General features: G+C 35.5%; 1 protein-coding gene across 1 annotated transcript in view; it reads right to left on the reverse strand.

Moving 5' to 3' along the window:
• Nucleotides 1–211: 211 nt before the first annotated feature.
• The window catches only part of ZBBX (zinc finger, B-box domain containing), a 22,120-nt gene continuing 6,792 nt past the window's right edge, over nt 212–15,539 (reverse strand). The window contains exons 6-18 of the mRNA XM_010572846.1: nt 12,828–12,995; nt 12,190–12,364; nt 11,174–11,294; nt 10,481–10,608; nt 10,147–10,250; nt 9,711–9,817; nt 8,746–8,915; nt 5,860–6,107; nt 4,870–5,029; nt 4,172–4,327; nt 2,960–3,196; nt 1,258–1,393; nt 212–287 (exon numbers count right to left, since the gene is read on the reverse strand). Coding sequence (XP_010571148.1) covers nt 212–287; nt 1,258–1,393; nt 2,960–3,196; nt 4,172–4,327; nt 4,870–5,029; nt 5,860–6,107; nt 8,746–8,915; nt 9,711–9,817; nt 10,147–10,250; nt 10,481–10,608; nt 11,174–11,294; nt 12,190–12,364; nt 12,828–12,995 — 1,986 coding nt within the window. The remainder of the gene's footprint in view (nt 288–1,257; nt 1,394–2,959; nt 3,197–4,171; nt 4,328–4,869; nt 5,030–5,859; nt 6,108–8,745; nt 8,916–9,710; nt 9,818–10,146; nt 10,251–10,480; nt 10,609–11,173; nt 11,295–12,189; nt 12,365–12,827; nt 12,996–15,539) is intronic.

Here is a 15,539-nt window from a genome sequence, read left to right on the forward strand (position 1 = left end):
ATAGCACAAGACCAATTTTCTTTCATTCTGTTACTTCTTCATATTAATAAAAGAGCCAAAACCAAGGGATTTTTAAGATTTTTTTATTGACAGTTTTACAAAATAATCCTTAATAAATAACATCTTGAGCAGCATTTAAGACATCTCTTCGTCTGCTTCTTGGTTTTGTATGATACACAAAGATAGAAATTACATTAAGTTCTTTGCATGTTCACTGTAATGCAAGAACCTGTTGCTTATCCTCCAGAACTTCTTCCTCATCATCCATTTGGCTTTCATCCCAGCCCCTTAAAAGAAACATACCACAGTGATTTTCAGCAGCTCAAATTCCTCAAGCTACTCTGCTTTAAGCCTTAGTGACATATATTCACATATGTAGAACTAAAAGGCATGAAAATAGCTTTTGCTGTATATTTTGCAAGTATACATACATTACAAGCTACTATATTAATTTTTCCCCTCAGTTTTTGTCGCATACATTTTCACCTCTTAAACAAGTAAGTAAATAACTTTGTCACTATAGTGCCTTAATAGAGAAATCCCACATCCTAGAACAGGTAAGCTAGGAAAGCGAGTCTCATTTATACTATCTGCACTATTTGCAAATATTGTTTAGTTTTCTACTGACCTGCAATTTCAATATTATGAACATTAAAAAACAAAACAAAACAAAAACCCTAACCAACCACAAATCTCTGAATCAGCTATGTTCTCATAGCATGTAGCTAACCTCACAGTGTCTCACTGAGCCTTACTAGTTACGAGATCATAGTAAGAAACCAATGGCAGACGGAACTTTGTGGAACTTCCTTGTTTCCAGTAATCTCCTTAGTCTCCAAGGCAATATAACTGATATATCATAGACTGTGGCGAGTTACGTGTTATTGGCTCACCTGCTCAGAACTGCTCTTTTTAAATGTACCTTACAACCAAAGAACTTAGATGATTTGTAATAGACATACTTTATAAATCTCAGTGCTGTATATTAAAAAAAGCTAATGCATTAGAAAAACATAATCCCCAAATTTTTAGCTTGGAGTCTCAACAACAAAATACGTGGCTTAATTCTTAATCTGAGCTGCCTGAGAGTGCTGGCTTAGAACACCAAGATACAAAATAGATCATGCTGACATTTGTAATCAGCATGTAAAGTACAATCAGAAAGTCAAGACTGTTTTTATTTCAGTTCTGGCAAAATGTTTGGCATATTGAGCATTTTACAATACCATAAAAACATACTCAGCAAGTTTAACTTACCTGAGAGTATCAACTCTGCTGTGGTCTTTTAGCTCCAGGTTTTCATGGAAATCTGTAGTATTTCTACATACCTTCTCTGAGTGACTGCTGGAGGAGGTTACATCTTCAGAAGTTAAGCTGTAAGGTTTTTCAGGACCTGAAATATTTTAGGTCATTTCAGGAACAAATATAAACAAAAAACCCACAGTATCTACGCCTTATGTATTTTAAAGAATTTCACATTATCGATGAAAACTTGCCATTAAAAGTCTCAAAACAACTCTAGCTGATAAAGGATGTCACTACAAGCCCTCAAATAAATTATGACTTTTATTATATGGTTCCTGTATCATTAGAAGTAAAGGGAGAGGGTTTGCTTCAAGATGTTTATGCCAGTACAATGTGAAACCTTATATATAGGGCCCACTAATACCTACGTAACCTCAAAATACAGTAGCAAATGAAAGTAGTACATATTTAAAGCAGAGTAACAGGATATATCCCACATCCACCAATACAAAAAGGTGATCAACTGGGGTCACTGTCTATGCTTTTTATACAACACACACACAAGTACATTATTATTTCCCAGCTAGCCATAAGTCTCTGCTATGAACTTACAAGCAAGTGAAAAGTATTCGAAGGAAGTGGAATGAAAAGGGAGACAAAGAATGGGACAGTTCAACAAGAACTTCCCTCCCTATTCTCTGAGCATATTCAGCATGGATGTTCACTTTTCAAGCATTAACAAGAGAAACTCTTCCAAAAACACCTGGGTTCTGATGGAAGGGCAGCTGTCCTGAAATATGGTATTTGGAAGCCTCAGAAGAGCTGTGTGAAAAAGTACAGCAAAACCTAAGGTAACAACATTTTAAAAGATAGAACACTCTGGAATCCAAACTACTTTTGTTTCCTGAAAATGAGTCATAGCTAGGACCTGCCAATATAAAAGCACCATAGCAACTCAGAAGGGAGGGACCATGTGACAGCCTAAGAGATGCAGCCTATCAAGGCTGCTTATGGCATGAAGTGTCTTAGACACTTGACCTATCCATTCATTGAGATGGAACAGAAGCATCCCAATCATTTTTTTCCTGTATTCAAAGAATAAAACCAGAACTCATTCATTCTGCTCAACCATAATCAACTGACCGTGCCTGCCTGCCACCTCCCCTACCCTCGAAAAACAAGGAGATGGGTTTAAAAAGACGGAGGAAAGAGAGTTGAGTCAAACTCCAAATGAGAGGTAAAACAATGTCTATTGTGCCTTACTAGTGGCAGTTCTTGTCACAACAGATTTATAAAATTTCCTGTCCATCTCTTCCCCTTCTTGCTACCCTTACATCAAATCACATCTAGCTTCTAACACCACCTGAGGTGTTCACTATTAAATATGCAAGGAAAGGATACCTATTTAAAAGAAATTTATGATCTGAAATAATACCTAGCACATCCTGCAGGTTTTTTGCAACAAAATGCAAGGGATAAAAAAACTTAAGAAAGTTGTGTGAAACAGTTTGCCTCTACTAAATTAATAGTAGGTTAAAGTATGATCAAATGGAAATAAATCACTGTTCAACCACAAAAGAGCCTTGCATCATCAAATGCTTTGGTATATTTTTGCTTCAAAATCAGTTAGATCTGCAAAGGCAAATGAAATAGCTACTTGTTTTCATTATGTTACATGTAAGCATGAGGAAAAAAATGCAGTATTACCACTTACCTGTATGACTACATAATTCTTTTTCCAGAGCAAGTAGGGCTTCTTGGTCAGCATTATATTCCCAGAGAAACTCATCTTGTTTAGTTCTGTCAAGGCACTTGTATTTTGATTTCTCAGTATCAATTCTAAACATATGCATAGGTGAACTCTTTGGTCCTGGCTGTGTGTTTGTTGGACAATTTCCAGTCAGTTTACAGTGTAGCACATGAGTTGACCAAGGTCTTCTAGAGTCATTCCCTGAAATAACAGAAATGGTCACAACTTCAAATAATTCAGCATTTCACACATGAAGAGAATTATATCTCAGCTCATTAATGGCATGAATTGTAGTTAAAATTATGAATTGATCAGAACAGATTATTAACTTTGCTTAAGATTGTGAATTAATAAATGTTAATAAAGAGTTTACAAATTATACTGGGAAGTAGCACCTCATACTTCAGGGGCATCTTTCAGAAAAAAAAAAATATTTAAATATTATGTAAAATGGCACAAGTTTGGGGGAGGGGAGACACTGAGAATGTGTGTAGAAAGCTTAAAACTTTGGTTCTGTCTTTTTTTAATTTAAGGCAACATGAATAAAATACAGACACTTTCAAATATGTTTCTGGGATTCAAAATTGACAGTTTCAATTTCTGCACATAGCGTTTTTAAAATTAAAATGCCAAACTGGTTGCTTAAGATGAGAGAAATAATGTAAGCTACATTCCTTGAAATGGAGACAGTTGAAATTGAGAAAAGTAACTAAAAAGTGCAGATGCAGTTATGCATTAGTTGTTTCCTTGTTTCTTATAGTTCATGAAATAAGACTTATTTCAGTAGCATGAAGAAATCTTTTATTAGATCAAAACCATATTGTACTAGGTACTACAAAACACACAGTAATACATAATCTTGTTCTAGACAGTTTTTATTATTTAAATGTTCAAGATAAGAGATTAGTAATGGGGTAGAGGCAGGAGTAGAAACTAAGCACAATAAAAAAACCCAACTATTAGTGACAGCTGGAAAGAGACAATTTTTAACTCAAAAGCTCATTCTTATGAAAACAATGCCATGTATACAAGCCATTATACCCAAAATACAAAACCATAGATGAATATATAAAAATGACATAAATTCAACAGAATCATCACAGACAGCACCTCTACTTTTTACATAAGAAAAACTAACCTGTTAAACTAGGACCTCAAAGCTATTGCTGTCCTTACCTGGGTATAACCTCCATGCTACCATCAGGGGAGAAATTCTATTCTGAGTCTCCAAACCACTTGAAGGTCTATTTAACTGACTTTCTAAGACACCTTGAACTACAGAGTCATCAGCGTATTCACTTAAGCTCCTTTCAGTAACCCACTTTCCCTCTCCTGAAATTAAAAAGTATTAGAGGACATTATTTGCAGGTTTTGTATTAATATGCACTTATTGTTACTATATTTGCTGCATTTAATATGTGTGATTTAAAGAAGTCATGCAACAAATTTTCTACAGATAATGTAAAAAAAAATCATATATAACACAGTAACAAGCTTGAATTCAAGTGATACACTTGATCGAATTAATATTCATGTTCACCAATCATTTGACATGTTGTTTCACATAGACCATTAAAAGCATTTTTTTGTGATGTATATTATGCACAAAGAAATGCAGAAATTCCTACTGGAACCAAATTCTCAGGGGATATAAAGAAGCATATAAATCTATGGCACTATATTGATGTAATTTACCTCAACACAGTAAGTTTATTTTATCCTTCCACAGCACCAGTTGTGTGTGTTGGCATGACTGTTATCCCAAAGTGACTTCTAAAAGTAAGCTAGATCCAAGTTACATGAAGAGAAGGGTGTCTTACAGCAACAGTGGTAAACATGTATATTGTTTGAGAATTTTATTCATACACAATTACCTGGAAACAGGATATTACTATCCATAGGGCTAGAGTCAGCACACAGTGAAGAACGTGCTTCAGGCATTACTTGTTTAGGGTTTGTACCTACAACAAAGAAACCTTCAAGTCCCCAATACCGTGTAGAAACAGATTTCTGTCTTTTGGCTATATCCTGCAACTTGAATAAAACACAAAGATATTAGAAACAGGAAAAGGAACAGGAAATTTCATAAGTTGCCCTTGCAAGTTTATATTAATAAAATGCTCATTTCATAGAACTTGGAATGATTCTGATAGCCTGGCGTAATAGATATTCATAAGGATGATGGGGTTTACATGATATATGCTTTAAAATCCTATAAACTTCAGTTTCTGATGTTGTGGGAGTTTGAGTCTATTCTTCCACTGTGGACATGAAAAGCAGTTTTTCTTTGTTTTCACTTATGTTTGTGTACATCAGCTAAAGTAATACTGTTTAACAAAAATCTGCTGTTAAATCCAAACCTAATGTCCCAACCCTCTCCATGATTTTTTGCTTTCAGTTTTATTTTCAGCAAAAGAACATTTAATAATTTAGGTTAGATAAGAGTATCTACCTTCAATCGAGAGGTGAAGTGACCTTGATGCTAACATGGGAAGAGCTGCTTTCTCCCCCAAAACACCTTTTTTTTTTTTTTGCCTGAGACTAGTCTGTTCTTTCTTTTGCTTTTTTTCAACATCAACAGAAGACTGACAACACGAAGTGGAAAGCACAGAGGCCTTCATCCCCTCCATGTGAAATGTGGTAGGCAGTGACAATCTTCTGATTAAAACTATACTCATGATTGCTTTGGGAAGGGGTTTCTGGAAGAGAATGTGGAAAAGTGGTAGAATATTTCATGGTAAGCATACGACTATCGCTATCTCTCAATTGATTCAGGAACATGGTATGTTGCCTCATGCTAAACTGGGAAAGTAGATTAAGCAGCATAGTTTATCTATTCAGCAATCAAAGATACAGTATTTTACCACTGAAGATTTTGTAATTACAGGCAAACCCAAACTCTGACTATTGCAGGTGCTGTCCAGTTCCTGTGAATCTTTATTGTTTTTCTGCAGCTGTGTCTCAAAGAGATATTTGTTGCTCATTAGTTCAGTAGGGTTAGAAATCTTCTCAGGTAGTTTACAGGAGCTAAGTGATCTTCTCATAGTCTTTAGTTTAACACTCTCCTTTTGCATTGCACTTTTTTCAAGATGACTGCAGACAACCATTTTTTCTACAAGAGTACAGTAAAAATAATGAAAATAGGAAGTTTTTTAAATGGAAATTAATATGAATTATAACCTGCAAGCCTACTGTATTTTCTTCATGAACTTAAAATATGAAACCTCCATTGAGGTTAATCCTAAGCCATAAAATTACAAATAAGAACAGTTAACTTTCATTAGCTTCCTGCCTGATATCCAGAGATGCCAACATACATGGACTAGACTTACCAGGCAGTAGTACAAGTTCCGCATCTAATGCGTAAGTTCCTGTACATCATTGTCTATGAAAACATTATATCTTGATAATAATCTTAACACGTTTCCAACTACTACTTCATGCTAATGTAATTTTCTTACATTTTGAATACTATAATCCAACCAGAGCCAGCATAAGAACTGCAATAGTAGCAATTTCATAAAATTTCTTTAAAAGTAGTATAATGATTTGAAATACATACTATCAGGCTGGGAATTATTCTGCAAGCTGTTGTTCTTTGTTTATACAAGACATAACCATTTTATTTTTTGTCCTGTGCCCAAGCAGCACATAAATCACATCTCATTAGTCAGCTCTTATTTGCTTGATCACATCTGAAGACTTAAGTAAGCAGATTCTTGAACTAAGCACAAAGAGAACAAGGGCTAGGTCCCGAAGTGCTGGAGCAATTGTTCAGTACTTGCAAGAATAAGAAATTAATTACCCTTACATTCTAACTTATTTCTTAATATTAAAAAAGTGACAATGTATTTTACATACTTTTAGGACACAGAGTAAGATCTTTGGGACCTCTTAAGTGTGCCACAGAATAAAGCTGCTGAACTTTCATAGTGATTTCACTGACATGCAACAGGCACTGGAATACTTACACACAAATGATGATTGTTAATGCAGAACAGGTAATTATTTATACAGTTTCTCAACCTAAAAGCATTTTTCTACATAAAAAGGACACATGCCGTTGTGACGGATACACTCAACCCCCCTTAACCAAACCAGCAGCAGTTTGGTACAGGCTCCAAAGCAGGTAAAAGCCTGAGCCGTAGCCGGGCCAAGAACTCCTCTAGGAAACCCACCAAGGAGCAGAGAAGCACAGTGAAAGTTGTGGGTACAAGGAGTCTCGTGCATACCTCCTCCACTGTATGCAATATGACTAAGAGTCAACCACTTTATCCCACAAATATGACAGCCTAAGTGAGCCTTCTTTGAGCTCTCCCTGCCAGGCAGCGTGGCTGCATGGCAGTGATCTCCAGCAGCAAGATCTTTTACCAGCGACCCATCGCTGGATGAGCCCAATTTGAGTTCTCCCTCAGCAACTAGACTGCATGCCAGGCAACTCTGCCCTTGAGCAGGGACGCCTCTCAATGTTAAGAGATATTAGTTGTTTAGCTTAAATAAGTAAGTTTTAAATAGAACGATTCACTAAAAGTTGTAATGTTGTGTTAGTATGGTGTTTGCTTAGCTTTACTTACTTAGCATGAGTAGCTAGATTTGCTGAAGCCTTAGGCCACAAGCTCTAAAACTTCACTTAGATTTACTGAACGTGTACCTACTTAGTCAAAACAGGGGCCTCCAGAGTCAGCGTAAATCAGGAGACAAGGAGGCTTAAAGGCTACACCTGTCAACAGCACCTGCAACTCAACAAGATAACAAACAGCCTGTCTGGAGACAGCAAAGGAATCCAATAAGAAGTCAGAAGGTGTCAGAAGATCTCAGACCAGAATCACTATTGGACCAAAGGGCACGTGGAAGGCACACAAGAAGAGTGTGAAAAATACATGAGGGGTGGGTGAGTAGTCTGTAAGGGCACCCAGCTTGAGCTGATCGTGCTGCTGTACCACTATCAAATTATTTTTATAAGACTCGATGCCTGAAAGTCTGTTTCAGGAAACAGAGGGCTCGAACTTCAGAGCGAACTAACACTGGACAGACTAGTAAGTGATTAATAGCATGCTAAACATTGAAATCCTAACTGATATAGAGGATTAATTGTGCACATATAATCTTTTAGACATAAACCGTTGACCAAGACTGAGACTAAGTCTGGATCCAGCCACACCTAGACTCCTCTCTGAGGAGGATTTTAGAAAGCAAGGGGGTCCATTCTGAACTTCGTGACTCAACAGGACGGTCTCCCTTCCCTTTTTGCATCTCCGATCACATGCAAATCATGGAAAACAGATTCTGGCTCGATTTTCCTTTGTATGTTTCTCCCATATAGTAAGTAATAGAGTGAACCTTGCCATCAAATTGTTAAGTTGCACTTTTACAAGTTCTTTAAGTGATCTAAAACACTCATGCATTACAGCCATACATTAAATCTAATACAGTACATATAAACTAAGACATTTGTAAGATCACTTCATCTGCTTTATAATGGGCTCGTTTTCAGTATACAACTCATATTGGGGCAATTTCTCCCTCAAACATGAGCTCACAGCTCAGATTACTGTCACAGCAGATGCCTATCATTTCAAAATCGCTTGTGCAGCCCATCAAATTGTGGGACCTGCATAGCTCAGGGAATGCTACATAATTTAATGATCTTTAATTATTTTTTTCAGACAGCCATCGTAGTTGACTACTACCTCCTATATGAGAATGATAAAACTGTATACACTTATGTATATTGTACTTTCAAAACTTACCTTGAAAAACTTCTTTAGAAGAAACAGGATTTCTGTCAAGAGTAAGAGGTAAAAGATGTTGAGTGTCAGCTATGGACGTTAAATAACAAGATGACTTTTTCATTATGCCTACAGTTTCTCTCTGCAAAAGGTCTTGCACTGTGTCGTTCTGATCTGCAACTGCTAAACCACTTTGAAACAGAGGAAGGAGGAAAGACCAGAAGAATAAAATGTAACAAAACAGATCACATCTAATCATAAATCAGTTCTGGAAGATCAGAAGAATTGCACATGTGTCATTAATTATTACAACTCTTAGTTTTGCCTGGAATTACAAGATCAGTCGAGTGAGAGTATCTTAAAAGTACACAACACTGACCAGTTAGACTTGTCTGTATGCTGTTCCCTGCTCCTACTGAGATAAGAGCAGACAAAACAGAAATTCTACCTGTAATTCAAGACATACACTTATAAAGAAATGTATCTCACATGGTTTAATATTGGACTGATCAAGCAAACAAAATAAAAAAATTTCAAAGTTATGCCTCTCTAGTCACAGGCTATTACTATACCTTGGTGGCTTGAAGATACAAACTTACTATTCACTAACTTTAACAGTAAAGGTGTTAACTGCCAAACTGTTCTTAAACAGTCTTACAAACTAGTCATCAAATCATTAGGTCATTCAAATAAAAACTTTCAAGGACAAAAACCAGCAAATCGCAGACATGATCTTGCAAGAAATGTAAACGAAGGGAAAGCATTAGCTAAGTGTTGTGCTACTGGCACAGTCCACGTCTTGTGCCAAGAATGAGAAGACGTATATCTTAACCATGCTTTAAAACAATTTTGCATCAAGAATTCTCCCCTTTCATATGAAGTATGACTGTCTGCAGATAAAAAGCGCCTGTTTCTTAGGAATGTAACTAAATCAGAAGATAGATTATCCCTCTTTCTCTTCCAAATAATCTCTGCATTTCTGATACCTTCCACAATGCTTGAGTGGTTCAGTTTTTCCTTGCTTATTCATTCCCATTGCCCCAGCCTCCATCTCCAAAAAGTCTGATGATTTTTCCAAGTCCTTGCCATAAGACTAATTAAAAAACAAACAAACAAAAAAACATGATCAGCAATAGATTAAATTAAAAAAACAACATTAACTCAAGTGATTAAAAGCCTGCAGATTTTATTTTTATATAATTTCTATATAATAAGGATCCCTGGACACAACAAGAAAAAATTACAGGGAACCTTTGGAAAGATAAGTTTTCCACATTTGTACGGAAAAGATAATCAAAGCGCCAATATTTTTTTTATTAGAGATTATTTAACTGTTACTACTTTAAATATTTAACAGATCAACATTTAAACAAATCACTTCAGATCACTGAAGATTCATGAAGTCCTTTATTATATACTTACATCATCAAGGAACTCAATTTTCAGAGAGGACTCTGCACTTTCAGAAATAGTCTTGGGTACTTCCTCTTTAAAAACAGATGTCCAGTATCTCTTCACCTCTTCAACTATGAAATATAATTAATTTGATGCATTTCATTTTCTCCTGTTCAAGATACACTTATACAAATGAAAACTTTTTATTTATTATGAAGTACCATAAATTTGTTTCATTATTGTTACTTTAAGCAGAAACTGCTTAAGTATATAACTCTTCAGCAATCACAGAAAAAAAAAAAAAAAAACCTTAAGAAACAGTATTTAATAGTTAGATTCAATAAACAGAAATCTATTACACCTGTTAAGTCATAGACATCATCGTCATCTCCTTCTCCTCCTCCTCCAGTCACAGACTGATGTACACCCAGTGTTTGCACAGGCCTTAAATCTTTAATAAAACTACCAGAAATTTGATCAACAGGAGTTCTAAAAAAGGAAAAGAAATCAATCTTTAAAAGTCATCATTTTTTTTTTATATAGAATACCACAGTTGTCAAAAAAAAAAACAAAACAAACAAACAAACAAAAAAACCAAAAAAACCACCACACTACTTACTGCAGTAGTATTAACTGCTGCTGAAAAGCAGCAACTCCTCCTAACTTCACTGAGATGATCTCGCACCTCAGGGACTAACAAGACAACTCTGTAATGTTTATAAAATTATCCTGAAGATCATACTTGCTTTTCTCTATAAAAATTTTGTAGCAAATGCCCCCAAAGCAACCAACCAAGTATCACTAACAGATTTCAAATTCTACAATACACTGACAGCAAAGAGAATCCCTCCAAATACTACGTCTGCAGTAATTCTGAAATATTAAGTCATCAAGTCTGGTTATAATGGCTATTTTATTAAAATAAAGCACCCTGTATACAGTCACCTTAACTCTTGATAATATATCTAATATTTAAAAAGTTTCAATGGAATTTTTGTTAATGCTATTAAGTATTTCTGACTTCTTCCATTAGTATCAGCAACTTCAACAATACCTTCTGTATTTCTTAAGCAAGAGTTTCTCCATGTAGCTCAGGCCATCCTTCTTGAATTCAATTTGAATAGGTTCCTTCATAACAGTAAGGTTGGTCTGTACCTCACAAATTCCCATAGATTCTATTAACATTATTTAAAAAAAAAATTATACAGCTATTCAGATTTATAAACTTGCTATGTAACTACATTATTTTTGAATGTCACATTAGTAGTCTATACCTAGCTAAGTCTTTGAACAATTCCAAAATTTAAATGATCAGCAGTATTGTATTTACACAACACAGTCAGTAGTAGAGGTAGCCAGTAAAACCTCATTTATTACAGCTTCTCACATTAAGGAGGATTACCACATTGAAGGCAGGTTGGGGTGGAGTGGGGGAAAATCCATGACTCCACAGATACAAATCCCACCATATTACAGGAAAGAAGGAAAAAAAAAAAAAAAGAAGAAGAAATCGGTATAGTATTTTTTGTACAAAAATACACAAGGAACAAAAACCATCCATGAGCTAGAGGAAAGAGACTAGCCTGCATAAATCCAATCAGACAACAGGGTTTTTTTCATATTTTTCCATGCATACTTCAACTGATTGCATCTTTTCACTGGGACAAAAAAATATTAAGAGCCTGTGGAAGGCAAGCAGAAAAGCTACTTTGATACAACATATGAAATCCTGAGCCATGCACATTCTTTGTCTCAAATTAAAAGCTGTGACTTTAATATGAACTGTAATGCTCAAGCATAAAGTCTCATGTGAGAAACAATGCCATAGAAAAGTAGAGGGACACAAGCTAATGCCACAGTTCATTAAAAGAATTGAGATAAACATTAATCTGCACATTATTAAAAAAAAATCGGAGGTGGTTGTTAATTTAGAAAGGAACACAGAGAGAAAACTTAAGCAGAAACATTTACAATTCTAACAGAACATTTGCCTTCACTAATCAAAAATCTAACTCACCAAAATGGACTTCTAACATTTTTAAAATGCAATTAAAACCGAAAAAATCATACCTGATAGGACCTCACTGGCATGCAGCTGTTCTCTGTAATCACGATTACCTTTTCTCCATTGGAGTAAAGCTTCCTGAAAAGACTCTGCAGGTTCGTCCTTTTTAAATGTACCATTTAGTAATAATCCTTTGTCCTGATTTTCAAGGCCTGTATAGGTTGATTCTGAGGACAGTTCCTAAATCAGTTCCACAACATAATTAATACAGCACTTCTGATGATAATCCTCTTCCCAGTTACATACAATAGCAACAATGTTTTTAGTACAAGCTACGGAAAGGCAGCACCCTGATTTCTGGGCTTAGCGTAGCTACCCTGGTAGTCAAAATCACTCATCTTTTATGTGGTCTTGCAACGTTGTACAAAGAGCAAAATAAGAAAAACAAAAAAGTTTTTATAAGCCCACAAAAAACCTATTTAACGTAAGTGCTTTTAGTAGGCAGAAAGCAGTAGCCATGGATAGCCCACATCCTACGTATAGGATGGATATTATGTCGACAGACATGAACAGAGGTCAATGGGCTATACAAGTCTGATAGCCCGATACCTCACTTGGCACTCTGTGGAAAAACCTAAGGCTACTCTACCTAAGACATCCTAAACAATAAAAAGAATATTTTTTTTTCCAAACTGTACACTACCTCAGCGCTGCCTTCTGACACTAGCAGAGATGAAAACTTGTCTGATGTGACCTGATGCTTGCTATTTACTTTCTTCTGCTCGTGATTAATTTTCGATTCATTCAGATTTACTTCCTTGATGAAGTGATCAACAACTTCCAATTTTCCAACATGTTTATTGGCTTCTGTCTGTTCATGAAGCGTTATGAAAACATAAATTTATTATAAACATACTCAAACATTCCACCAAACAGCACATTAAAAGCAGGTAGGTAACCACATATTGAAGAGCAATGGTGACATAAGCACATAATTTAAGTAGTGTGCAAAAATCAATAGTGTCCAAACATGTGAGCAAAAATTCAATAATCTAAGTATTCCATCAGGTACTACACAGGACAAAGTGAGATGTTTTATGCAGCTCATATAATTTAAACAAATTTATGAGCTATGTACTTTATTAATGAAGCTCTGCTTACTGAAGCTTTTCTGTAGACAGATGCACATCTGTAGAGGTCAACAAAATGAAAATGTTCATTGAAGGGACTAACTGTAATACCAGTTCACACATTAAAAAAATAGTCCAGGGAAGACCAAACTATAAAGAACTAGATGAGTTTGAATAATCTCAATGCAGTTTGTTTACCACCAAAAATAAGTGGCTTATCCCTTTAAAAAAAGTCTAAAAGAGAATGCATTACAAATGTCAAGATTTATCATTGTTATCTTACTACTGCTACCACTCAGTTTTCAGTTCTAGGTTTAAGAGATCTGCTACAGTCTATTAAAAAACAAAAAATGCTAAACACTCTGCATTTAGATGTGTGTGGTGAAATACTTTTATATCCATGCAAAACAGCTCATGGAAAAACTTTTATATCCACTGCATAACTCAGGATAACACATCATCCCAAAAAGATTATTTATCACTGGCTTTTCATTGCTCACAGCATGGCGTATCCTTCTGTAACTGCCTTAAATTCTCACCTGAAGTTTTTCCATCAAATGATGTAATCTTTCTACTAACATACGATAAGCAAGGATCATTTCGACAAGGATGTATTTATCAGACCAATAGCTTTAACAATTTACTGCATTACTAAAAGGATTATATTTCTGGGAAGAAAGAATGAGATCATCGCATAAATTTTAGCAGGGTAACAGCATGATATATCCTGTAACACCATTGAAAAGTAAAATTTGCCTTCGTGAAAATCTCATACAGCAGAACTGAAATAGTTAAATCGACTTACACTCAGTCAAGACCCTATCTACATTTTCTATGTTTACGTTAGTTTGCATTCTCACAATAAGGACTCCTTGTAATCATAACAGTGAAATATGAATCCAAACATTTTTTCATAAAAAGTTCCTGACATGGCTTCTCTTTGATTCATTAAGTCCAGCTATAAAACAGTCATCATTAACGCAGGAATGAAAGAAAATTAAAACAAGCATAATAATACCTATTTGAAAAGGCATTAAAAAAAGTAAATCATTCCATTTATCAAAATCAAATTTGGAATAACCTTAGGAGAACGAAAACAGTGGGTTTGTCCAACAGATAAAATCCAAAATGCATGTACAATTTCATCCAAAAAAAAAAAGAGTTCTTACAACCTATTTATGAAATGCAGTCAAATATTATGCATGAGAAACTTAAGTTTGTTACAATTAAGTGTTGCACGATAATTCTAGGATAAATCTTTACTACCCTAATTATAAATTTTTTATTGTTTCATAACAGATATGTAACATAAAGTTGTATGTTAGAAACTGAATATTACTGAGCTGAATAATAAAATTACACACAAGTTTCCACTGTACTGTATAACATTTTACTTTCATCACACTTTATTCCTGTGTGAGTGGAATCCAACTATGAAAGAATCATAACTGCTTAAAATGGCATCTGACAGAACAGACATGATTATAAGCAGGAATTCAGAGTTTCAAGCTTCCTTATATTTAAACTACAAGTAACACAGACTGTTAAATATACTCACAGGGGTATATAATTGTCTTTGATGAACAAACACACACCTTTGGCCATTTTTGGTACTGACAATTTTTTTTTCCTAAAATGCTCAACATCCAACAATTTGGAAAAGCCTCAAACAATATACCAATAACAATATTTCCAAGTGCCTGTGTAAAAAATCTCCTGACCCAGCAATTTGTTACATATTTCCAGCTACATAACACTACCATTGGTTCAATTTAACTGCGTTTTCTATGAGGCATGCGCAAGTATAAAATCCATCCAGGCACAAGAAAAAGACAGCCTGATGTTTTTTTTTTTTCTTTCAGTAGGATTGCAATAAAACAGCTATGCTATTTGCTTCTGTGAAAACTTTTTTTAACTGAAAAGCTTTCTACTGAGTAAGAAAGTCACATGTGATAGTGTGCAAGTAATCCCTTCGTAACCTAAGCAGCATTAAAACAATGCCTTGTTCCCCACCAGCGTTATCTTACAGGTGCTATTCGGGAGACTTTCCGGGATCAGGAATGAAGTACTCGGAAGCACAGCTTCACCTAAAGGGCGGGGGGCGGAAGCATTTAAGGAAAAAGCAAATCGTAGCTCAGTTCACCATAAAGGTAACGATTTCTAGCCCGCCCATTGTTTCGAACGTCTCAGCAGAACACCCGAGAGGAGAAAGAGCGGCTCTGCCAGACGCACACGGACGAGCGGCAAGGGCGACAGGGGCGGGGCCGGGGCGGGGCCGGGGCGGG

Source organism: Haliaeetus leucocephalus, unplaced genomic scaffold, assembly GCF_000737465.1.
Source record: "Haliaeetus leucocephalus isolate CR32 unplaced genomic scaffold, Haliaeetus_leucocephalus-4.0 Scaffold362, whole genome shotgun sequence".
Lineage (NCBI taxonomy): Eukaryota > Metazoa > Chordata > Aves > Accipitriformes > Accipitridae > Haliaeetus > Haliaeetus leucocephalus.